This window comes from Brachyhypopomus gauderio, chromosome 18 (assembly GCF_052324685.1).
Source record: "Brachyhypopomus gauderio isolate BG-103 chromosome 18, BGAUD_0.2, whole genome shotgun sequence".
Classification (NCBI taxonomy): domain Eukaryota; kingdom Metazoa; phylum Chordata; class Actinopteri; order Gymnotiformes; family Hypopomidae; genus Brachyhypopomus; species Brachyhypopomus gauderio.
Window position 1 is genome coordinate 14,323,501 of NC_135228.1, and position 27,786 is coordinate 14,351,286.

Genomic DNA, 27,786 nt, shown 5'->3' on the forward strand with positions numbered 1-27,786 from the left:
GGCAACTCCGTGTTGCGGTGTGCATACAGAGTTTGGGGCCAGCGATGTCGTTCCAAGTCCGCCACTAAATTTCCCCGCTTCGTTTTTCACCAGCCTCTCTTCATTTCCATAATAATTGCGGTCAACGTGCGTCTCGCCCCTTTTTGCCCCTCTCTTGCACGATGTGGGCGGCGAGGGGGAAACCTGACCACTCACGATCGCCATTTGGGTAGAGCAAATCAGCGATGGGTATATGTGTTTGTGCATGCGTGTGTGTATGTTTTTGTACGCACGCGCACGTGTGTGTGTGTGTGTGTGTGTGTGTGTATGTGTCCACCCAAGGGAAGGCCACTGATGGCTTTGCCTCAGCCTACCCCATAAACTGGCCAGCAGACGGAATCATTATGCTGCAATTTTCCAATTTATTCAGTGCCTTCAATTCCTCGTTAGCTCCTGCCTGGTCATAAAAGAAAGACCATTATCAGACACTATCGGCACATGGCTCACACGGGTGCCATCGGCACTGCGGGCCGCGCCGGGCCAGCGTCTGTCCAGCACACAGGGCTCAGTGCAAACCTCCCCTCAAGACTAATGTCCGTTTAAGGGCAATTGGATCGCAGTTCTGTGAGGCCGAGACACATTAAATACAATTTTGCAATGACAAAATCCTGATTTAGATTCCGGGTTCTACCCTCCGTTTTTTTTATTTTATTTTTATATTCATCCAGGCCCGAGCTCCTGCTGGTGTAGAGTGCCATCCCTACATTTGAGGAGTGTTTTTTTTAGGCGGACGAGTTTAGGGGAGGATCAGTGGAGACAGATGTGTTGCACGTAGCTTTAGCGCGACCGTGGCACTTGAGGGCGGAGCCACGGGAGTCGTGCCGGTCTCTCTGGGATTCAAACCCCGAGGTTTGACCCAGTGTTACCAGTTCACCTCCATCCCACTACCAACCTGGCATGATCAGACTCAGAGAAGGAAATCACACTCCAATGTGTTAACCAGCGCTAAATACCTTACCACACTTCCCACAATGAATGCCAGCACTCCGTATATGTCCATGAAACTGTATGTTTCAATGTCAAAAATATGCTGGTTTATTAATGACTGCCAGTACCATAAATGCAGGGTTTGTTTGGGTGTGCTTAACATTTCTGTAGCACAAGTTGATGATGCATTCAGCGCCATTTCCCCAAAAAAGCGAATGATTCGCCCCAGTCCCGAACATCCTGGCACGGCGGGAAGAATCTGCAGGCCATCAACACGCCGTGCCGCGTTTCCGCACACCAGCCCGTTGCATTCGAGCAGTGCAGCCAGCCAAGCTTTTCACAGGTATCTGCTATCATAGCGGCCCATCTGCAGACCCACATCAATTTAGACATCAATCGGATCGATCCGGCCCTCTCCAGGTGTATCCAACCATTCATCTGTGTCGCCCCGCAGACGGAGCACATTCAAGTGCCTGCCGTCGCCGTCTGGCCAATGAAAAAGGAGCTCTGCTTTTTGTTGTTGCTGTGGAGTTTCTCCCCTTCATTTTTCTAAGGGAGGATTTCCCATTAATTCAGTCCTCAGAGTTCAGCAGAGGAAAGAGAGGATGCGGTCTTCTCTCTTCTTCATGCGCACTCCTTTGACACCTCTTTCATTTGTTCCACACCATCAAAAGAAAAAGGGGTTGGAGGGAGGGGGAGGGGCAAGCGCAGTTTTCCAAACAAGAATGAAAGATTTGACTGAGGAACCGGGACATGATTGACAGCCACCACCTGCATTGAGTGCTCTGTTGTCAAAGACCAATAGCAAGGTGTCCCCAAAGATCCTCCATCTTTCCTTCCTTAGTTTTCCACAAACACGGTGACAGAAGAAGCAGATTTATAAGGTTCTCTCAGACCTTCTCTCAGGATGGGAGGTGTCCTACACCTAATTGGACCGGTCGCCCTATTATTACGCCCAGCCGCCGAAACACATCAAGCCCTCGTGTCATATTCACTGTAAACCTGAAGTCTAGAACCACAATGAGATTACACCGGAGGAACAAACAATGTCTGGATAAGAAAGCTAGGAACCACCTTTACACCTTTACAAACACTGTTAAAAACCTGTTTGAAGAAGGGAGATCCTTCAGCTTAAACACCCGCTGAAAGGAATACCCTCACACAATCAAGCAACATGCGAGTATTAGACTGCTAAGATGGCTCCAAGTCAAACGAAAGAATTTGGTGGCGGGAAAAAGACTCCCCAACCATCTTCTGGTAAGCTGCAGCCAGGGCAGTAAGGCAGAGCTAGGGTGAGCTCGGAGAACAGCCACGCAATCACGCTTCTGATCATTTCGAATGACCTTCAGACTTCAATACACAGAGTGGGCGCAGTGTGTGTGCATCTGTGTGAGAGGCAGAGAACGGACGCCGGACGGCTTTGATTGAAAGCCAGAAAAGGTGAAATCTCAGAAATGGCATTTGGAGTGACAATGAACAAGTGAATCACACACTGCCTTCCTCTTCATGAGGAAGAATGGTGGACGTTGCTCCGTGACCCTCGGATGAAGAGGACGTCTCGAAAATAGTAACTTCTTCATTTGTGTCCAGCGTGAAATTCTTGGTGAACCCGGATGCATGCTTCAAGTTCATAAGTTCATGAAAATGGTGGCTCGAGCTATACTGGGCATAGCACAGAAGCAGCAGGCATGATGTGTGTGAACCATGGGCTGACTGAATTCAAATTAAGAAACTGTTTAGTTTAGCCAAAATAAAGAATTTAAGTTTAGCCAACTGTTAAGTTTAGCCAAAATAAAGAATGCTCAGTAGTTTAATGAAGCAAGCATTTGTATTAAAATGCCTTCTCCCACTGCTTTAATTCCTTACCACGTATGTCAAGATCCATGCTAACCCAATTCTTTCACTTTTAGTCTGGTTATGTTAAAAGCTTCAATTTGTAGAACATACACATCAGTAAGGCTGTTTTCCCCCACAATGCTGCAGTCTCTCGCATAGCAACAGTAGCATGGCAGCCTTTGAAAAGCATTCCAGAGTGTAGCATTTAGCTACATAGTTCTCTCACACTCCACGTGAAGTGAAAATGAGTCTACCACTTTATAATTAGGCGCTAAACAGAAAAGGGACTAATGTATATATATATATATTTTTAGACACCGTTCACACCTTATTTTTGAAGCAATACCTCATGGTACAACTGTTTAACACCAAACACAGTGAACTTTGATAGTTTCCAAGAAAAAAAAGACCAACAATAGCTAATCTCATTTCTCATGTAGATGCGACACATGTACTACAGGGGGCAGTAGAGAGAACAACATAATTGTGTAAAATACAGACACTAAAAACACAGACACTAAAAGCAATTTTTGGAGAGTGTTGACAGTTTGGGGAATAACACCCTGTGTTAGCTGAACAAAGACAAAGCAAAGTGATGCCTGTGAAATGAAATATCTCTGATAGAGCAGATGTCTTCCTTCTAGATCGCTCTATTGTTATTGACGGACAGCACAGCAAATATACCTGCTGTTTTAAAATCACTCATTTGCTCAGATGCAAGTGTTGGCTAGAGAGATTTCATACACACACACACACACACACACACACACACACACACACACACACACACACACACACACACACACACACACACACACACACACACACACACACAACAGCCTCTCTCTCTCTCTCTCTCTCTCTCACCAATCAATATGCTGACCAGTGGGACAGCAGCAGAGCCACATAAGCAGGTAGTTAGTACAGCCCACATGAAGCAGACAAGGTAGGAGGAAGAGCGTGATTGGGCCGCCAGCACCCCGCCTCTCCTGATGGCCCACCATCACTCAGCCGACCGTCATTCGCTAAAAGTGTTCCGCTGTTCAACTCCACCACAGAAGCATTTATCCACAAGCACAATCCACTACATCTTTATTCCACACCCTTATACCACACCTTACAAAATGTGCAGGACCAATACAAAACAGGAAAATAAAATTTGGATACACTTCGGACATACTTGAAATACTACAATGACTCTCATTAACTTCTCCTTTGAACCTTAGTCCTAGCTAACAGCTCCTGAAAGCTGGGGGTAGTAACACAATTGTATCCACGCTACTTTATTTCAGCTGCTAAAGTGCTGAGCCACACTCTCACTGCACCCAGATTCCTGAAAAATATGTTATAACACAATGACAATAATAATGTTGTTCCGGTTACAGGCATCAGATCAGTTTTAGAACTACAGAAGAAAACAAGGACCATTTCACTTATGTAGACAAAGGCAAAATCCTCAGTCTCATTGGCTAATTTCGCCCAGCGATGAAACTGAGGCTAAATATCTGGGTTTTTTGGTCAAATAGCTTTTTTTAAACAGCAATCACTCAAATAATTTCCATGGCACGAGGGAGAGATGGACAGAGAAGTCTGGCAGCATGCCAAGAGAGGCTAATTGGCCTTGGGTTTGTTTAAAGCATTGTGATTAATGAAGTTTCTAATGAGAGCTTTTTGATGAAGGCAGCCATCCATCTGCTGGTGACGGTGCCTCTCGTGAGGGACAGTGTGGGGGGAGTAGTTAGGGTTATAGCACAGTGAGATGAAGATGGACGTTTTTCGTCCTGGTGAACGCACCGATATGGCAAGCGGTCAGCAGTGACGTCTCTCATGGGTGGAGCCCCGAATGTTGTGGAAAGACCACAGATGACGAAAAGGCACAACACAAAGACACACGTACAAAACCACATACACACACACACACACACACACACACACACACACACACACACACACACACACACACACACACACACACACACAACTAAACAACACAGCTAATGAACTTACTGAAATGGTGATCACTGTATGGCTCTTCCTCATCATCAAAGCATGCTTGAAAGACAAAAGGCAAAATAAAATGACAGAACGATATAAAAAACATACTTACTCTCCCTCTCTCTTTCACACACACACACACACACACACACACACACACACACACACACACACACACACACACACACACACACACACACACACACTCAAATGCAGAAGAGTGGAGGAGAGGGAGAGAAGTACAAAGACGGAGAAAGAATGAACAAAGAACTTTTTTTTTTTTTTTTACAAGTCAGTATCTAATATTTCATGCAGTGACAGATAGGTCAGCATTTCACTCCTGAGAGGTTTTCAAAATGGGAAACTTGCAAAAATTATTTCTGTGATTTTAGAATCACAGGAGGAGTCCCCATGCACTTCTCCAACATACAAATTGGAAAGAAATGTCTTCAACCCCCTGCCCCACTCCCTGCCCAAAGAAAGAAAAATACTAGAAAAATGTACTTGATCTATTTTTAAATTGCTGTGGTAAAATCACAATAGTTTCTACTGGTCATATTTACATTAATACCACTCCACACCACCAAATTAATACCACAATTTATACATCTAATCTAATGAAACGTAATATTATACAAAGGATCCCAAATGTCTGAGAAGAGATAAACATTTAATTATAGATAGAATTATATACAGAATAATTTATACTAATGTATGCTTAGCTTTCATCCTGTTTTATAATGAATTTAATTTATCTAAAAAGTAGGGGTGAGCTGTTAAACAATATGCTAACAATAAAACAATTCAGTGTTACTGTTTTCACACAAGACTAGAAATATTTGACTTTTTCTTACAACCCTTGTTGGACTGTGTGTGGTAGGAGGATAAACATTCCGAATTACAATCATGACACAAAATAAAGATAAAATGTACTTTTGAGCTTTGTTCATTTGGTTGGTCATATTACATTTACATCCACTCCAGGTTACATTCATCAACATGACATTACTAAGCATGACTGCAGCTGGAACAATAAAAAATAACTGATTCAGTCAATTCGGTTTGCACAGAATTTTCAATAATTCCCTTTATTCATTCAGTGAATAACATTTATAACATTCAGTGTCAGAGGTTTGGGAACATAAGAGTTTGTGTTGTCGGTACACTCGACACATGTGATCCTTCTGAGCTTCTGACCCTTTCTGATGATGTTAAGTGTGGAACGGCGCGGGTTGATGACATCACAGAGCACTTGAGGGTTTTCTCTCTGTGCTCATCAATTAATGATCCATTCAAAGCAGGTGTCTTGACCCACGGAATGGAAGAACAGGCTGCTCACGCCTACATATAGGCGGTGGAACTGCACAGCATTTCAACCGCCCACTAGCAAAACTACCACCCCCGCTCCGATGGACCCAGCCTCAGATGTGCCGGACGGGCTTAAGCAACCCGCCTTTAAGCGTGTCAGGAGCGGCACTCACACTGGGACTCTTCCAGGAGCCGAGGCTGTGAAACCAAGCGCTCTCCCTTCTACAAAACCAGCAATCAGCTTCTTTGTGGGGAGAGAAACCAACAGCAGATTAAACCACCAAAGTAAAAGTGCAAAAAACCAACAAAAAAACTGTACGATGATTCAGACGAGTTCCTTTATCCCGTTGCATTATCCATGGGTGGTTTGTCTTGCGCAAAGGACAAGGGCAGACCCCATTAAGTGGCAAATTGCCGGCTCACAGCTTAATCAGTCGGCATCAGCATTCTGCAGGGAACATATGAAAAGTCATTATGGTCAAATCAATTCTCAATTACCTCTTTTTGCTGCCGCCATCGACACGTTAAATAAACGCCCCGCGCTGTCAGTGCTGCTTCTGCTTGCCAGGTGACGGCAAAATGGCTGCACGTGCGTTATTGGAGCGGCAAGCACGTGCTAATGGATCCTTCTAAACAATCGTGAAATAACAGCGAGGGGGGGGCAGATAAGCATCGAGAGCAACAGGTACCATTAGTACATTCATTAGCGCCGTCGCACGCGGACAGGCTCGTCACACAGCCGGCGGGAAGCTCGCGCACGCACGCGCCCTCCCGCACGCGCCCGCTCGTCTCGCCGCGAGGGAGAAGGCTCGGGGAGAATGGCGCCCTTAACCTGGGAACCCTGGGCTGATGAACACAGGCACGACCGGCGCGCCTTTCAAAAGCCGATATGATGAAATGCGTCGGAAATCTCGGCCTTACAGGACTGCATTGTCATTCTAATAACATTATTCCTTGGAGGGGAAAGTCGCAGTCACACAGCTACACACGGCCTACTACAGCGACGGCAGGAGATGGCCAGGCACATTCGGAGGGTTTGAATGGTGCAATTTTTACCCGCATCTACAGCTACTGTGTCCAATTTGTTACAACTTCTACTTGACGGAAATATTTTGACGTATTGGGACAGGCAGGAGAGCGAAAACTCATTTAGCCAGTATGATGGATCAAGACAAAATGCTGAAAATGTTACACTTAGAACTGTGGAGACCCTGAGACAGTTCACGGATTTGCTGTATCCGTGCTCCCAGTTCATTTCTCCCTGCTCCCAGTTACCACAGTTGCATCACTTATTCAGTGGTTTGGATTTCTTGGTTCAGGTGCTTTGGGAACTGAGGCAGAGTACAAACGTAGCAAATACATCCACTTATATAATTGTGTTTTCAACTGTAATTCATCACTTGTAATGACAGCTTGAGATGTATAATATATATGTCTCCAGCATCAAGCTGAGCCAGATACTGGTGTGTGTGTTGTGGTCTGTGAAATGCAGTGTGTGTGATATGGGAGCCCTGCATATCAAAACGAGTACTTCTGATATACTGTAGTTCTTGACACAATGCAGGAGAATTGAGGCATGGCTGTCCCAAAACAAAACCAACAGCCATTTGTGATTAACACCGGTCATGTTCTCTGGCAAGTATTTGAGTAATTCAAGCTCCTGTACTGGTGACTAAAAACTGTGTTGGAAACAAAACTAATTATTATAATTATTACACTTGTTTAAAACTAATTACAAAATACCCATGACATATCTAAAGTAATCTGTCTTATACAGGCTTAGTAAATCTTGCACCATGAACTTGTTCTGATAAAAGTTCAGTGCGGTTATTGTCAGACTCAGAAACAAGTAATATTACCCATTACTGGCACACAGCCATTTTGTCTTTGCCTTTTTAACATCTAGTTCTGCTGGATTGTCTTTGCATAGAAAATCTGCAAATGTATGACTGTATATGACCTACTCCTATATCAGCACCCACTGACAGGACATCTGACCTTCATCCAAATCTCAATCTGATGACTCGCTGAGTTTATTTAGAGTTGTTATTTAGAAGGCTACTTTACTTAAGTGCAGGCAAATAATTAAAAATGACCTTAATTATGAATCATTTGCTTGTTGAACTACTGTGATATTTACAAATGGCACAAACAAACAACTGCAGCCTTGTGAGTAAATAATTACTGTGCAAAAAAGGCTGTAGGCAGAACTAAACGATCAGATGAGCAATTGATAAGTAAAGCAGATGTCCTGTGAATAAAGGCAACTTGCTCATTAACTGACAGCCAAGCCTGGTAACCTCTGGCAACCTGTGATCCTCTCGGCAGCTGCAGGAAAAGGGGTTTGGAAACTTACAGCCGCACGGATGCAACACCCCCTCACGTACACACAAGGCCACTCGCGTCTTCGACGCGGCAACGGTTCTGGTGTGCTGCTGGCCTGGAGGATGGCGTGCGCTCTCAGCTCTCCTGAACCAACGACAAACTAATCAGCGGTCAGCATGAATAATCTTCTCCGGTTCTGACCAGGCTCCAGCTGTAGCCAGTGGCTACTACTGTGCTCTGGGAAGGTGTCGGGGCTACAGGAGAGGAGGAACATTGTGGCTGTGATGGTTGAGCTGAGGAAGGCAGTGGATGAGACAGATTAGTTCATGAGTTCAGTGCTGTTGCCTTCCCTGACGAAGTTAGATGACCCGTGAACAGCAATAAAAACAAAATAAAGTGATAATGAGTGTAAGTGTGGCCTCAAGGTGCTGGATTTATCGTATCATCTCACCATGCACTCACTGGTACACACACACACACACACACACACAAACACACACACACGTGCATGCTCAGTACACAATGCCCTGAGACGCACTACCATGGCTAGTCACACAACATTCTCGTGATCAAATCCGGCTCCTGCTTCACTGTCCTTATTAATTAGCTCCCATGGTGAGAATCCATTAGTGGCTGGAGTCTTGCTGTGTTCACATTTAATTCAATCTACACAAATGTACATACGCGCGCGCGCACACACACACACACACACACACATGCAGAGGATTCCTTAAAAGGCTACAAGTCACACTAAAATGGGCCATATAGCTGTGATTCTCTATAAAGTCTGAATTTCCACCTTTTTAGAGGCAGTTAAAGAAAGGGTGAAGGGAGGGACAGGGATTAATTTGTTTTTTGAGTCTGACAAATAAGAAAGGGCCTCTCACAAAGGCATCTAAAGACTGTGGGGCGTGGAAAGGGTTGGGGGGCATTCAGTGCTGGGAACAATGTAAATGATCCTTGTAGGGGAACTTCCTAACTTACTCTGAACACACACTGTTCCTAATGCAGCTGCCCACTGTGGCAATCAATAAAGGGTGTACGTTCACAATAAGGACAAAATATAATCACACATACAGACACACACACACACACACACACACACACACACACACACACACACACACACACACACACACACACACACACACACACACACACAACACACACAAACATAGGTATTTGTCACTAATCAGGTGAGGAAATACACAGCAAGGAAGGAGAAAATTATTCTCAAATTACATGCACATGCAAGTCACTACAGGTGCAGAGGCATTTATCAAGTCATAAATCTGTGAAGCAGCAGCAGAGCCAGCGTGTAACCCATTATAAGTGAGGGAGTGAAGCTGGGTGAGGGAGTGAGAGGATGAGGGAGTGAAGCTGAGTGAGGGAGTGAGAGGATGAGGGAGTGAAGCTGAGTGAGGGAGTGAGAGGATGAGGGAGTGAAGCTGAGTGAGGGAGTGAGGCTGAGTGAGGGAGTGAGAGGATGAGGGAGTGAAGCTGGGTGAGGGAGTGAGAGGATGAGGGAGTGAAGCTGAGTGAGGGAGTGAGAGGATGAGGGAGTGAGGCTGAGTGAGGGAGTGAGAGGATGAGGGAGTGAGGCTGAGTGAGGGAGTGAGGCTGAGTGAGGGAGTGAGAGGATGAGGGAGTGAAGCTGAGTGAGGGAGTGAGGCTGAGTGAGGGAGTGAGAGGATGAGGGAGTGAAGCTGGGTGAGGGAGTGAGAGGATGAGGGAGTGAAGCTGAGTGAGGGAGTGAGAGGATGAGGGAGTGAGGCTGAGTGAGGGAGTGAGAGGATGAGGGAGTGAGGCTGAGTGAGGGAGTGAGGCTGAGTGAGGGAGTGAGAGGATGAGGAAGTGAAGCTGAGTGAGGGAGTGAGGCTGAGTGAGGGAGTGAGAGGATGAGGGAGTGAAGCTGAGTGAGGGAGTGAGAGGATGAGGGAGTGAAGCTGAGTGAGGGAGTGAGAGGATGAGGGAGTGAAGCTGAGTGAGGGAGTGAGGCTGAGTGAGGGAGTGAGAGGATGAGGGAGTGAAGCTGGGTGAGGGAGTGAGAGGATGAGGGAGTGAGGCTGAGTGAGGGAGTGATGCTGAGAGGCTGAGTGAGGGAGTGATGCTGATTGAAGGAGTAAGAATGAGTGAGGTGGAGTGAGTGGTGAGAATGAGAGGCTGAGTGAGGGAGTGAGGATGAGTGAGGGAGTGAGGCTGAGTGAGGGAGTGAGAATGAGTGAGGGAGTGAGGCTGAGTGAGGGAGTGAGAATGAGTGAGGTGGAGTGAGTGGTGAGAATGAGAGGCTGAGTGAGGGAGTGAGGATGAGTGAGGGAGTGAGGCTGAGTGAGGGAGTGAGAATGAGTGAGGTGGAGTGAGTGGTGAGAATGAGAGGCTGAGTGAGGGAGTGAGGATGAGTGAGGGAGTGAGGCTGAGTGAGAATGAGTGAGGGAGTGAGAATGAGTGAGGCTAAGTGAGGGAGTGAGGCTGAGTGAGCGATCTGGGGTTAACAGGGAGAAAGGAACACGCTGCTGTCTGAGAAGAACATAAATGTACCTGTTGAGCATAACAGATAATACGCCTGCTTCAGTGCTCTTAATAAGTAGCCTTACAAAACTCAGAGGACATAATGAATTTATGCTGACGCTCCTGGAAAGCAATGCATGCAAATCACTTTGCACAGGGAAAGCTCGGCAAGCGTCCAAACCCAGTAAAACAAATCATCCCATCCTCCATCCCCACTGACACCCACGTCGACCCACTCATTTCCACTCACTCCCACCTTCACCCACTCACCCCCCATCAACACCTTACCTTCTCCCATTCATCACCACCAATACCTCACCTTCCCTCCCACACACAATCCACACCACCCACCCATCCTGAGCAACACCCTACCTTTGCACCATCTCCACATCATCCACAACACCACCCCCACCTCACGCTACCCACACCAACACCTCATACCCATCCTCACCAATACCACATCATCACTCCGCACCATTCCCCCCAACACCACCCCCACCTCACGCTACCCACACCAACACCTCATACCCATCCTCACCAATACCACATCATCACTCCGCACCATTCCCCCCAACACCACCACCACCACCAACCCATCCCCACTAACACCCCACCACCAGCCACAAGCAACACCATCCCTACCTGAACCACCCATCCACACTGCTCTCCATCAGAAACTCCCTGGGAGAGAGACGTGAGCATTTGAGTCCTCCACCACGTGAGGTCAGATGCCGGATCTCTTTGAGCTGTTGTAAGTAGAACCCAGTGTACGTCCTTGCACCGCACGCCATTGTTGTCTTTGGCAACCCAAGCTCCAGTGACAGAGTGGGTCCCTCTTAGTCAACTGAGGCCCTTGGGAGCCTTAATGATAATGAATGACAGCAAAACCTGCAATAATCCCAAAGCTGCAGCAACCGCATTAATGAGACGAGATCAGATCAAAGGGAGAAAAACGGATCAAAGAACCAAAGATGACATTTTCACTATACCATGGGAAGCTTAATTTTTAATGGACACAGATCACAGTTTCAAAGCAACAGATGGTTCTAACTTATATGAAGTATATAAAGCATAAAGTCCTTCGGCTCATTTATAGCAATCACACCGGCACTTTAGCCAAATAATGAACTAATATAAAAACGCAGCAGGTACAATATGTCCGTCCTCTTCTTCATTCAGGTGATAGCCAGCTCCAAACGTAGCCCCATTACGGCCCGCCATTTACATGCACTCTGTATCTGGATGTCATTATGGAGAGAGTCAAGGTCCTCCGTGCGTTTACACCTGCCGTTCACATATTTCCGTGGTCTGCACTGTGATCAGATCTGTTCCACGTGCAGCATGCAAAATATGTGGAGCTGCTGACGACATTTCACACAACTGGCTAATCGAACCGAACTTAGATTTAAACAAACGATAATAAGACAGCGGGTCTAGGGTCACTACATTCAGAATTTTGAAAACGGCAAACTAAATAACCATGCTGTTATTCTAAATGAACTGACCTCCATGATGATTAGGACGGGCCAGCCCAAATATGCATTAAAAGGTCTAGATAGAAAACTCCATAAAAACGTACGACGTCATAAAAGCACCATGCACAGAATCAAAATTTAATTAAAACAAAGATCTATTACTCTGATATTGCCTTTAAAACAACCGTGAATATATACTGCATACAGATAGGTACTTTTATGCAGCAGGAACATTATGTATGAGTTAATAGTAAATTTCATCAGAACAAAGACTGACTTAAGACTTCAACCTCCCATACTCCTCCTCTTTGGTGCAATTAAATACATAATCAACATTATGTTTAAAATTTCTAGTTTAGTATCTAATTATGTGAAGGTACCATATTTTGTATGAGGGAAGGTGAAGGCTTAATTACAGGTTCATGATTGCTTGTGGACTTTTATAATAAACCTGAATAAACCTGATTTCAGGGTAGCATCTTTGATCCTGTCTGTCAATGCACCCAAATCAGACCTTTTACACAGTGTCCCTCCCACCACGTCCTCACACACACACACACACACACACACACACACACACACACACACACACACACACACACACACACACACACACACACACACACACAAAGACACCCTCAGACACTTCTGCGCCCACTTCCCTGCCCTACCTGACTCATCGTCGGTCTTCGGGTCATTCTCAGAGTCGGTGAGGGTCAGAGCAGAATGTTCAGGGCTCGACAAGCCCGAACCGGGGCACGATTTTGGGCCGGGGCCACTCCACAGCTGCATGGCCCGCTCTGGGGTCCCCAGGCCCTCGGGGTCCGAGTCAGCATCAGAGCCGGCGTTCAGGGAGTAGCCGTGTGGCGCCAGGCTGAGTTCTGAACGACGGGCGCTGGGCTGGGCAGGAGGCTCACACACACCCAGCTCTGCCAGCGTGAAGCTCCCTGAAACAATACACCAACCAGTGAACACTGCACCGCACTTACGCAAGCAAATCTGTATAAGCACAGTACATATATATACATATAAACATGTTATTTTCAGTTTTGATACCTAGTTAATTTAAATATCAAGTTTAAGTCCATTATGAGTCATTGGTCAATGTTTAGCTATATTTTTATTTATCTTGGTTAACTGAATCAACCGTTTTCTCTTAAGGGGGATGATACCGTTTTTACTTGTACAAGTTCACAGACTGGAGTTTGGTTTGGGATCAGCATGGTGAGCTCACACTTGTTTTATTCCTATAATCTATACTTATATAGGTAGTAAGCTTAGTAATGTAATACAGTTGTGATCAAATTTATTCAACCCCCAATGCTGCGAAGGGTTTTATGGAATTCAGTGCACATTTGTAATTGTGTTCATAATGAAATCTTACAAGGACTTGTTAAAGAACTAAATGCAACTAAGATAGCATCAATTTTTTTTGTCATAAAGTATTAAATGGCCTTTTTGTGATTTCTTCATTGACACAATTATTCAACCCCTTTACGACTACCACTCCTAAGAACAGAGGTTCATTCCAGTGTTTTCCATCAGGTATTGAAAACATCTGTGGATGTCAACGAGCAGCAATCAAGCATGATAAGCACCAATAAGGCAGATTTAAAAGGACTGTGATACTCAGCTCCTTCTAGACATCTACTGGTGTGTTTCCAAGCATGGTGAAGGCAAGAGAATGGTCCCAGAAGACAAGAGAAGAGGTTATTGCTCTTCACAAGAATGGCAATGGATATAAAAAGATTGCGAAGTTGTTAAATATTCCAAGAGACACTATCGGAAGTATCATTCGCAAGTTCAAGTTAAAGGGCACAGTGGAAACGTTACCTGGTCGTGGCAGAAAGAAGATCCTGACCGCGACTGCTGTGCGCTACCTGAAGCGTAATGTGGAGAAAAATCCCCGCGTGACTGCTAAGGAACTGAAAAAAGACCTGTCAGATGTGGGCACTGAAGTTTCAGCTCAGACAATAAGGCGCGCACTGCATAACGAAGACCTCCATGCCAGAACGCCCAGACGCACCCCCTTGCTGACTCCAAAGAACAAGAAAAGTCGACTGCAGTATGCCAAAAGTCATGTGGACAAGCCACAAAGGTTTTGGAACAGTGTACTGTGGTCAGATGAAACTAAATTAGAACTGTTTGGGACAATGGACCAGCGCTATGTTTGGAGAAGGAAGAACCAGGCTTATGAACAAAAGAACACCTTGCCTACTGTGAAGCATGGCGGGGGGTCAATTATGCTTTGGGGCTGTTTTGCTTCTAATGGTACAGGAAAGCTTCAACGTGTGCAGGGTACCATGAATTCCCTTCAGTACCAGGAGATCTTGGAGGAAAATGTGATGGAGTCAGTCACAAACCTGCGGCTTGGGAGACGTTGGACCTTCCAACAGGACAATGATCCGAAGCACACATCCAAGTCCACTAGAGCATGGTTGAACATGAAAGGCTGGAACATTCTAGAGTGGCCATCGCAATCACCAGACTTAAATCCAATTGAGAACCTCTGGTGGGACCTAAAGAAGGCAGTTGCAGTGCGCAAGCCTAAGAATGTGACTGAACTGGAGGCTTTTGCCCATGAAGAATGGGCTAAGATACCCATAGGTCGCTGCAAGACACTTGTGTCAAGCTATGCTTCACGCTTGAAAGCTGTCATAACTGGAAAAGGATGTTGTACTAAGTACTAAAAAATAATGTCACTAGGGGGTTGAATAAAACTGATAATGATGTGAGCACAGTAAAGATATTTGTGGTTATTCCATCATAAATATTATGTTATGTTTGTCTAATTTATAAGTGCCTCTTTGATATAATTGTAAATAAGATGACTGAAATGATCAAAATCAATGTCAAACTGGCCAAAACACTTTATTTCAGTGGGGGTTGAATAAATTTGATCACAACTGTATATTTGTCTTAAGCATTCGTACTAGCTAAATGGTTGTATGGTTGTACTACTGTATATGGTTTGTATACACTGCATTTCAAGGTCTCTTGTGCCCATGCTGTGTCCCAGAGCATAAACGTGAGGGTCCAGCCAAAAAACACTGCCCAAAAATTACATGTACATGTACAAGTACATGCATCTATGTAGTGTAATTATTGGATGAATATTATTAAGGCTTATGCTAAATAAAACACCAACCCCCCCCATTGTGCTTGGTCCTAATATACCTAATTTATGATTCAAGGACCTCTTAGATTATCCCCAGGTCATTAACACTTAAACAGGTAAAAAAAAAAACCATAGCATTATAATGGACATGTTCATTTTAGTAATTTAACTGAATTATTTGCTTGATTTTAGAAGCAGCACATGTATAATACTATATAAGTGAAATGTTGGTAATAGCTTCTAACTCACTCATGTGCATCACCTGGAATATCGTCCACTAGCAGCAGCTAAAGGTTTTTAATGTAAAGTGTCAGACTGGAAGCAGCACTGAAAGGTCTTTAAAATCATTCAGTCGAATGTGATCATGTCTACTCGGGATGCCCTGCTACTGCTCTCAGTGGTGATCAACCCGTAACGCTCACGTTCAGCACGGATAACCCCCACAACAGAAGGCCACCGCTCGCCATCGCTTCATTTTACGTCTTTGCGAACTGCGTCGACATGATGAATGTGCAATAACTGATCTACATATGGTGGTGGTGAAGGTCAGGTGTAAAGCTGAACTCAAATGCATCGAGATCACTGACGTGACGTTACAAAATTCTCTGAAGTTAGGTATGTGTATTTTTAAATGTGATGTGATGCTCGTCCTGCCATTTAGTCCTTCAGTATGCGTAGACAGCCTTCTATAATGTAATGTTGTAATGGTGCCCCTCCACCAATGGACTGTGCACATGGCATTTGTTTATGTTCCCATGTTTTGCACATGCCTCTGTGTTTTTGGACTGTTGCCACGCCGCCCTCAGGTGGCGTGTGTTCGGCCTCATCCGTCACGCCACCTGGAGGTTGTTATGCCATTACACTGATCCCATTTAAGCCCCGTTTGTTCTCATGACCATTTGTCAGCGATTGTGAATATTAATGTCGGCTCCTTTTCTTCTCATTACTGCGCTTTCATGTCCAGTTTTGTGTTTGTTTCATTGTTGTTTCGTTAAACTCCTCACTTGGAAACTTGTGTTGCTTCTGCCTTTTCCCCGCTCATTCTTCTGTTACGGATAGCTTGCACCAAGTTCAGCATAAAAGAAGACCTCCAAACAGACCATTAAATGTACGAGGAGTCTGGAAATGAAATTGAAATGTATTTGAAGATTTATTAAAGGATCCAAGTAGTGGTATATTAAAGTTGGTGTCGGAACTTGACATTAGTATAAAAAAAAATGTTGGATAAGATTTATATATCTTTTGGTTGAATTTTACATGCAGAATCACTAGTCCTAGCCCTTTTAATCAAAAGTGACACTGACCCACGGGTCACCAGTTACTCATATCAGTAAAACTATGACTCCAAAAAGAATGTGTTTGTAAATTTAAAGTAATAGTAATTACTGTGTTGTTAGTGTGTTGTTAACAGTGGTAATGCAAACCACTACTGCTTAATTCTATTTGGCACAATCTACACATCCTTTTTAATGACACTGCGTCTGTCAACACTAATCTCTCCAGATGCATCTGAGCTCCTAAGCTGATCTGTCATCATGTGATTCAGATGCCACCATCATCTTGTGATCAAAGAAAGGGAGGAATTTGAAGCTGCACGCATATACGAGTGTCAGCAGTATTGGCAAGTTAAATGTTTCTTAAATACACTGTGAAGATCAAGCAAATCAAGCAAGAGTTGCTAATCACATTGGTTTTCATTAGTTTTATTAGTAAATAGCTACATGCAACTATTTGTGATGGTAAAGTGCTCCTATGTAGTCGGTGTACCAAATACAGTGTATCTATTGAGTGGGTATACCAAATCTAGTTTAGCTACAAGGTAAGTGTGTATAATAAACAGGCAAATACATCAAAATCCGACAGGCTATTTGATGATTTACAGCTGTCTCATTGATAATGGGAAGTTAAATAATCCATATGAATAATGCTGACATTTTGAGTGGCATTCTGACTGTTTGGTTCACTTCTGGAAATATACTGGTGTAGGAATCTGATGGGGAGAGGGTAATTACAACATACAAATGAGAACTGATTTTATTTATTTAACTGATTCTAACAAAGGTCTTTAAGGTAGGTTCTCAGATGAAGTCCTGCGATGTCCAGTGTCTTCACATGTTGTTGGACTACTCTAAGGACATCTCCACCAAAAGACAAGCTGCATGCTAAGGGAACTGTTGCACTGTTGTACTTGGGGGATTTTAACTTGAAATGAAAGCATGACTGGATTTTGCCTTTATAGGTGTAGTTTGTCTTGAATTTTTTTTTGGGGGGGGGTAGTTTTTACTTTTTCTATATTCCACTGTACAAATACCTTTGCCTCACTGAGTAGGTCTGGCTCAGACAGTTCAAACAAATTCAAAAGCAACCACTGAGAACACCAAAAGCAATATGAAGCTCATCTGCAGTAAGATCAATCAGCTTCGTGTGTGAGCCCACCCTGAGTGCAGCTCTGATCAGAGAGGCATTCTCTCAGATGGAGTATTTCTCCAATGACGTGCTAGTCAAAAAAAAAAAAAAGGATAAAACTTTATGTTCTTGGTGTTCGGATACCACCAGAGGATGGACTACAACAGGCAGAAATCAACCAGTGAGCTCTTTGTGTTTCCTCGGTATACACACGTTAAGGGCCCAGTAGGTGCTCTTCAAATATTGATTGGTAACATAGCTTTCTTTGGACTAGGCTTTTTTTGTCTTTAAATAATAGTCCATTTTTCAGTTTTAGTAACTAGGTTTTGTTGTTTGTTGAGAGTACTATGGCCAAGATCCTGCAGACATGGCCAACCTCATTCAAAGCTAAAGTCTTCCAGCAGGGAAAGGGTCTCTCTCATTCAAAGATAAAGTCTTCTAGCAGAGAAAGGGTCTCTCTATTCAAGTGAAGTTCTAAAGCGGACTGAAGCTGCAGAGTAGAAACTGGAAGAAAATGAGAACGAAATATTGGAAGGTTTTATATTTGTAAATCTAGATTTAGAAAATCTGTATAATACAAAATGTCATAATGCACAGTTCTGACATCTTGTATTTTATACATGTGTGTGTATGTATATATATATACACACACACATACACATACATACATACACACACACACACACACACACACACACACACACACACACCGGCCACTTTATTAGGCACATATGGTTGGACCCCCTTTTGCCTTCAGAACTGCCATAATCCTTCGTGGCATATATTCAACAAGGTTCTGGAAACATTCCTCAGAGAGTCTGGTCCATATGACATGATAACATCACAAAGTTGCTGCAGATTTGTCGGCTGTACATCCATGATACAAATCTCCCGTTCCACCACATCCCAAAGGTGTTCTAATGGATTGAGATCTGGTGACTGTGGAGGCCATTCGAGTACAGTGAACTCATTGTCATGTTCAAGAAACCAGTCTGAGATGATATGCGCTTTATGACATGCCGCATTATCTTGCTGGGAGTAGCCAACAGAAACTAGGTACACTGTGGTCATAAAGGGATGGACATGGTCAGCAACAATACTCAGGTAGGCTGTGGCATTGACACAATGCTCAATTGGTACTAATGGGCCCAAAGTGTGCCCAAAAATATCCCCCACACCATTGCACCACCACCACTACCCTGAACCGTTGATACAAGGCAGGATGGATCCATGCTTTCATGTTAATGCCAAATTTTGACCCTACCATCTGAATTTCGCAGCAGAAATCGAGACTCTTCAGACCAGGCAATGTTTTTCCAATCTTCTATTATCCAATTTTGGTGAGCCTGTGTGAGTTGTAGCCTCAGTTTCCTGTTCTTAGCTGACAGGAGTGGCACCTGGTGTGGTCTTCTGCTGCTGTAGCCCATCCGCCTCAAGGTTTAACCTGTTGTGCGTTCAGAGATGCTCTTCTGCATGCCTCAATTGTAATGACTGTTTATTTGAGTTACTGTTGCCGTTCTATCAGCTCGAACCAGTCTGGTCATTCTCCTCTGACCTCTGGCATCAACAAGGCATTTGTACCCACAGAACTGCAGCTCACTGGATATTTTCTCTTTTTTGGACCATTCTCTGTAAACCCTAGAGATGGTTGTGCGTGAAAATCCAAGTAGCAGTTTTTGAAATACTCAGTCTGGCACCAACAACCATGCCAAATTCAAAGTCACTTAAATCACCTTTCTTCCCCATTCTGATGCTCACAAATCATCTTGGCCATGTCTACATGCCTAAATGCATTGAGTTGCTGCCATGTGATTGGCTGACATTTGCGTTACTTAGCAGTTGGACATGTGTACCTAATAAAGTGGCCGGTGTGTGTGTGTGGGTGTGTGTGTGTGTGTATGTAGGAGAGTACGTAATTTCGATTCTCTGTATGTCCTGTACATATGCAGAATTGACAATAAAACTACTTGACTATATATACTTGTGTATATATAGTCAAGTATATATAGTCTATATCAGGCGTACTCAACTAAATTTGTCCGCGGTCCAATTTTGGCAGATACCTGTGACCTGAGGTCCGGTGCGGCGGGGGTGGCGAACGTAAGTTGTTGAGCGGGGGAGGGGGCGGGGGGGGGGGGGGGTGCGAACGGTGGAGGCGTTTATACTTTCGCGAGCGTTACTGCAGTGTTCTCCGAAATGATAGGCGTTTTGTCCGAAACGATATGTGGTAGAAACACCCCTCAAAACAGGGGAATTAACATTTACCTTTTAATGTTGCTATATGTTTCGGGTTTGAAAAGTGCTGGAATTTAGGTTAAAGTACTTTAAAATGCTTGAAATTGTAACTACTTGGTTTCACAACAAATAGCTGTCTGACTGAATAGTTCTCTTGTATTAGGTTAACAAATACGAGCCTCTTGTAATTCCAGGACGAAACATGAGAGAACGTGAAGACGTGAAGATTGGGCGTTTTTTAAATAAACAACCATTAAATAATGTGATAAAAAGCGAATTATTTCGAGTATATGTATAAATATTTAACGTAATTATGTTTAACATGCTGGGAAATATTGAAATGGACCTTGAAAGTGACGTACAAGTGCTTTAATTCCACCTTATAAAGGTGTATGAACCCTGAAAACGTGACTTTGTTCATTGCGCTGAAGCGCGGCGCGAAGTTACAAAATTCGGGAGGTGCACGACCTCTCGAACCGACAGCGCGCGAGGCACTCGCGCACACGCGGAGCCACAGCGATTACGTAATTTTTGCCGCGCGGACCCTCGCGCCGCTCGCGAAGCGTCAACCAGGCAGGCTTGTTGTTGAGCGGGGTGGCGAACGTAAATTGTTGAGCGGGGGTGACAAACGTAACACTCGTGACGGAGTGTTTTGTCAATAGCCCTGAAATAAATGGTACGGTTTTGTTTTGGTCCGTATCCAGTTAATCAGGAATGAGATTGGGTCCGGACAGGACTGCGTTCGGGTCCGGATCCGGACCGCGGTCCGCCAGTTGAGTACCCCTGGTCTATATATATATATATATATATATATATATATATATATATATATATATATATATATATATATATATATATTAGTGGTGGGACTTTAACGCGTTAATTTCGATTAATTAATTACAGGAAAATTAACGCACTAAAAAAATTAACGCATTTTAACGCACGATACACTTTTGCATCATGGAATGTTTCTCAGTGCACGAGTTCCAGACATACAGATTATATGGACGCACGATAAGATGAGCATGATGCAGATGACTGAAGAGGCTACGCTGGTGGATGGGAAATTTAAATATAAGAAACTTCCAAATGGAAGTTCAAACAAAAATAGTGTTATTTACACTTTATGTAGGAAGAGTTCGCTTATCACAGGAGCACTTCCACCCTTCGTTACCACCTCAACGCAAAACATGTTGCAGCTAAAGCTGGGCGTACACTGTACGATATTTTAAATCGTGTACTCAGCTCCAGCTCAAACTGTACGACTAACTCGTTGCGGAGAGTCGGCTCGTGGAGCTGCTTCAACTCTGCGATACTCTCACGAGGAGCGATTTGAATTTCAAACATGTTTGATATTCTTGCGACGCTGCGATTTCTGATCGGGAGTTGGTCGTGAGGTGTGAATCGCTCCTCGTTTACCTGTGTAAACTATACGATGCACGACACGCGATTGAGCCGAAACGAGTGAAAATCGGCTGAAAATGGGCCAAAAATCGCACAGTGTACGCCCAGCTTAACGCGCAGGTCAGTAATGATAACTTAGCTGCTAAATGTATTCCTAGTACGATAGGGTGACCTAAACGTCCGCATTTCACATCCTGTCCCGGTCGTCCCGGGTTTTTTTTAAAGTGAGGAAATGTCCTGGTTTTTAAAGTACCTTCATTGGACCATTAAGACTGGATTAAACTTTCGCGAGTGACCGTAGCGCGCGACTCCGCACGCGTTTATACATGACGCGTCATATTATTTGTGTTGTTCGCTCCCTGTGGTCGAAGATAAAGGCTTACAAGAAGCGCTGCACATTGCGTCAACTGATGCAAGTTATGAACTACCGTCCAGGGGTGAGTTTCCCAAAACGTTCTTAGCACCAAGTACTTCTTAACCTCGTACGTAAGAACGAGGGAAAAAAAACAGGTTATTACTCAAGTAAAACAGGTTATTGTGAAGAGCGCCACAAATGTGGCTCTGACTGGGGATCACTGGACCTCTGTTAGCAACAAGAATGATCTTGGTGTGACAGCTCATATTATAGATGATGAATGGAAGATCCAGGCATTTGCTTTGAGCATGCAGAAGACCACTTCTAGGCACTATGGAGATGCCTGTGGCAGAGGCCTGGGAAATTTAAGAAAAGTATACCATCTAAAATGGTATTAAAAAACATCTTCTGATTTACTTCAATTCTTCCAATATCCTGAGCAAAACTCCCAAAATTAAACAACATTTTTGGTCAGAATTTCCAATGTTCTGAACTGTTTTCTGCACTCATAGATTGGTCTGTGTAGTAGACTGGTGGAAAAATAAACAAGATGTTGAAGTTTGATTATGTTCATTGATTCATTCATCATTCAAACTTAAATTAATATTTCTCATGTTAAATACTGAAATGCGATTAAAATGCGATTAATTTCGATTAATTAATTACAAAGCTTCCGATTAATTCGATTAATTTTTTTAATCGCGTCCCACCCCTAATATATATATATATATATATATATATATATATATATATATATATATATATATATATATATATATATATATATATATATATATATGCACACACACCCACACACCCACACACACAATTCTCTTGGTGCCTTTAATGCGTATTTTGGCTTTGGTGTCACCTGCTCCTGTCAGGTGTGTAACGTTCACATTTATTCAGATGTTGATAACGGTGCAGGAGTGTCAGGCGCTCGGTTTACACAATACAGCCACAGCTGTGGAGCTTTGTGGGGATGATTTGTTTCATGTGTCAGGCTCATCACTCAAATGCCAATTTGCTTGTTAGGCACCTCAAGGTAATTCATGGGCTCTGTCCTGGTAAAACACTTAAACTGAAGTGTGGGGACGTGGGGTGTCTCTATGTGTCAGGCACATTTTCAGATTTTAAAAAGCATGTAAAACGAGCACAGAGATAAAAATGTAAGTGCATTTAATGAGGAAATGGTTATTGATGGGGAGAAAGGTGCCATTAATATTGTGCAGGAGGATTCTGATGGCTTTACTTCAAGCACCCTTTCTGTGCCAGGAGTGTCTAACAAGAACGTTGTGGATGTGTGCACATCAGCTGTAGCACACGTTCATGTTCAGGGTAAAGTGGACAGGCTTTTCTAAAGAAAAGAATGCTTTGCAGATTCAGTTGTTTCGTGATGATTTTGAGACTGCAAATCCATTAGGATCTAAAAATGGAACATAAAAATTGGGGGTTATTTCTTTTACTTTAAGAAACGTTGCACCTTGCAAGCACAATTCATGTTTGTCAATATTCACTTATGTGCTTTCTTCTATTCTCAAAATTTTCAAACATACAGGTTTAGTTTGATCTTGGAACCTTTTGTTAGAGATCTTAAAATCTTTGAAAGTGGGGACATTGAAGTCCCAGCTTAAGGTGCATAGATGCATGAAACAGTTGTTCAAGTAAGGAGATAACCTCGCTCTTTACACTTTGCTTGGTTTTGTTCTATCATTTACTGCAAAAATTGCTGTCACTTTTGCCTCACAGAGATCGCAGATGATTTTCAGAAGGCATTTTCTGAAGATGAAAGGGTCTGTTTGAGAACTAAAGACTTGCATAAACAGTCCAGTCCAGACCTGACCAGTCTAATGTGTATGGTGTGAAATGTGATGTTTATTCAGTTCTCACCAACACTTCCACCAGCACTTTCATATTATCCACAATATATTGGAAGTGGTTACATAGTCTAAGGTAAATTTAGTGATGAAGTACTTTTCTGAAAGTTTTATTTGTTAGGAGGAGCTAAGTGCTAGCATACTATGTCTTTTTAAATCTTTTTTTTTACTATGGATATGTTGAAAGGAGGAAAAAAAGAATAATAACAGTAAAAGAATATGACAGTGGCAATGACTGGACCCTGACTAGTCTACAGTCAGTGTCTTCTGTGTAACATGCGACTACTGTTGGGTGATCTGATAGGGTAAATCAGAATTACTATCATCTTGTTGTTGCTTCTGCAGACATGCTTTTTGTCAAAGCATCACAATGTCTTTGAAACATTTGAGTGTCGAACATCATCACCTTTTCAATTACCTGCTTCCTGATACAAATTTGTTACCAGACACCATTTAATGATGCTCCATCCTCGCTGCAAACAAAACATCTGTCCCATTATTCATGTGTGGTTTAGGTGTTTTGAAGCAAAATAATTTTTATAAGATAAAAGAAATCCTTCAAAAATATAACACTGAACACAGCAATATCACATTCCATACAACTACAAATATTTTAGCCAAAATGAATTGACATTTGGTCCAGAAAAGAAAATCTTGAAGTCTAATTGCCACAGGTAGAGATGTAGCTCTGAAATTCAATGTTAGTAATTCTGATCTGATCAGTCAAATGGGTTCCATGGACATGACTGTCAGCCTGTTGTAGTTTGAACTAATGTTTTTTTCTCATGAAACGTTTACCACTAACTGACACATTCTTTTAATTCCTTCTACTTAATCTTTATTATATATGTGTACTTATTTTTTTATAAATGCTTATATATTATTTTTGGGAAAGAAAATGTTAATGTTAATCATGTTAATAAATACTATATACTAACATACTAATATTTGATAAGCAACACTATGTTGAGTGATATAAATAATACAGGGTATAAAAGTAACACAGTTATTCTGATTATGATGTAAAACGTGTTACACAGAGTTAATATTTAATTCAACCGAGTGCTGAAATGACTCTAAAATCCTAAAAACTCTTGTGTGAAATTTAATATTTTATCATCTATGGGTGAAGAAAGGTTTTGAACTCAGGTTTAATGTCACTGTACTGTATGGTACATTTCCAAATAAACTGATTAATAAATTCCTAGTTCCTTTGTTTAGTATTTTAAATACATCCTAAACAAATTCATCCTAGGTCCCCACAACACAGTTTAGTGTGGCTATAGCCTGCCACAACACAGTGTGAGTGTAATGTCTGCAACAGTCTCTTTCAGACATACTGGCTAGGCTGCTCTGGTTCCTACTGCTTGAGAGGACAACGTCACCAGCTCTGTTCTGCTACTCAAACATGCAGATGCCCAACTGGCCACTACAGTGCATACAGCTGCCACTCGCTTGCAAACGCTGGTGTCTGGCTACAAGAGCAGAGCAGACAATGGCACACCAGCCCTCAGCTGGAGTGGTAAGTCTGCCCAGCTGTTACACTGGACTTGCTTTCATGGGAATTCCAAGAGCAATGGCTCAGAAATAACCAAAGAGCGTTTAATCATGACAAAAGGAGTGTCACTAAAGCCTGGAAGTGGAGCGTGAAAAAAGTGATTAGCACCAGTGTGGATCAAACTGTCAAAGCGGGTCTATTGAGGACACAATCAATTGTGCCTCTGGGATGTTCTGACTATAGAAAACACGGCTGGGACTCAAAGCAGATTTTCATTCATGATGTTTCCTTTCTAAGCTCCTCTACACGTTCTACACACATTTGAAACTCAGAAACCTGCATATATACATAATGTATAGACGCTTCAAACAGTTGCTTGTAAATTGTTTTCAAACTGCTCACACGGACTTGTTCCAGTGTTATATCATTTATTTATTTATAATTGTGCTTGTTTATTTATACATTGTTGAGAACAAAAATATGTAACAACAATGACATAGCAATAATAAGTGGAAAACCGAATCATCAACTCACTGAGGACTGGATTCATAAATCACACAGAAAACCAAAATAAAAAATTTAAATCAGAGGCTGATCCAGTTCGGTGTGAATTTCATGATGGGAACTCATAATGTGTCTCAATAGTGTATATGGGCCCTACAGTGGCTCCTATGGGGATGTCCTGAGGATCACCTTCCAGACCAGGATCAAGACCAGTGAGGTTCTGGACCTAATGTCCTAGAGGTTCTCAGTTGGATTCAGGTCTGGAGAACGTGAGGGCCAGTCCATGGCATGAATGCGTTCATCATACAAGGCTCCATCCTTCATACATAACAGCAGTCAGCAGTCAGCTACCAGCAGGCAACACTGGCCATCACATGGAGGTTTGTGTGACCCTCCAATGATACGCCTCCCTCGGCCTTCGCTGACCCACTGCCAACCCCGTCATGCTGGAGGTTTACAGGCGACACAGCATTCACCACGGCACCCTCCAGACTCTGTCGCATCTTTCACATGGGCTCAGTGTGAACCTGCTGTCATCTGCGATGTGAACGGGGTGCCACCGACAGACCTGCCAATCCTGGCGTACGCCGATCGAGGTGCACGGCACCGGGCTGTGAACGCAGGTCCATCAGGACATCGGGTCCTCATGCCACCCTCATGGGGTCCGTTTCTGAGAGTTTGGGCAGAAACATGTACACAAGTAACCTGCTGGAAGTTATTTTGAAAGACTCTGCAAGTGCCCCTCCTCTCTCTCCATCTCTCTTTGTGCTTTGGCCTTTGTCCTGGTGTCTCCTCCATGCTCCTGAGAACTGGGAGACAAAGCAAACGACGTGTATGAACCGTCCTGGAGGACCTCGACAACCAGTGCAACTTGACTGGGCTGCAGGTGCTGTACTAGTGAGAAGGAGACCAGCAAAACCCACAACTACAGCACCATACAGAAGAGTCAGGGGGGAGAAGGAGAGAGGAACCATCTGTGGACAACACCTGAAGAACCAGGCCCTTAGTGGGGATTGTCTAGCTGGTGCCTGTCCAGTGCACCCGCTGTCACGTTCATTTGCACCAAAACTGTGAAGCAGGTGAAACTGATTCACCATTGCTTATGCTTCCTACCTGGACAGACCGATATCCATGATGTTTAATTGACTTGCCTTTATACAATAAAATTAAGTGTTTTTTTTGTCAACACTTTAGAACCCCCTGGGATTAAAGTTATCATTTAGACATCTTCTGTTTTGAACATAAACTGGCTTAATATCTTCAACTTCAGAAGCACTTGAACAGCAGATGAATGAGCTCTTTTCTTTATATATATATATATTAGTGGTGGATATATATTATTATATATTTTAGTGGTGGATATATTATAATATATTATATATTAGTGGCCCATAAATGTAGTGGCCCATTAAATGTAACTGTATTTAAATGTAATTTTTATCTATATATATATATATATATATATATATATATATATATATATATATATATATATATATATATATATATATATATATATATATATATATATATATATACACACACACACACACACACACACACACACACATACACACACACACACACACACACACACACACACACACACACATTACACTATATATATATATATATATATATATATAAATAGTATTCGCTCACCTCCCTTGACTCACATATGAGCTTAAGTGATATTTCTAATCCATAGGGTTCAATATGACGTTGGTCCACCCTCTGGAGCTATAACAGCTTCAGCTCTTCTGGGAAGGCTGTCCACAAGGTTTAGGAGTGTGTTTAAGGTGATTTTTGACCATTCCTCCAGAAGCACGTTTGTGAGGTCACATACTGATGTTGGGCGAGAAGGCCTGTCTCTCAGTCTCCGCACTAATTCATCCCAAAGGTGTTCTATCGGGTTGAGGTCAGGACTCTGTGCAGGCTAGTCAAATTCATCCACACCAGACTCTGCCATCCATGTC

General features: G+C 43.1%; 1 protein-coding gene across 1 annotated transcript in view; it reads right to left on the reverse strand.

Annotated features, from left to right (window-relative positions):
• The window catches only part of tenm2b (teneurin transmembrane protein 2b), a 187,044-nt gene that overhangs the window by 116,211 nt on the left and 43,047 nt on the right, over nucleotides 1-27,786 (reverse strand). The window contains 1 exon segment of the mRNA XM_076979759.1: nucleotides 13,085-13,360. Coding sequence (XP_076835874.1) covers nucleotides 13,085-13,360 — 276 coding nt within the window.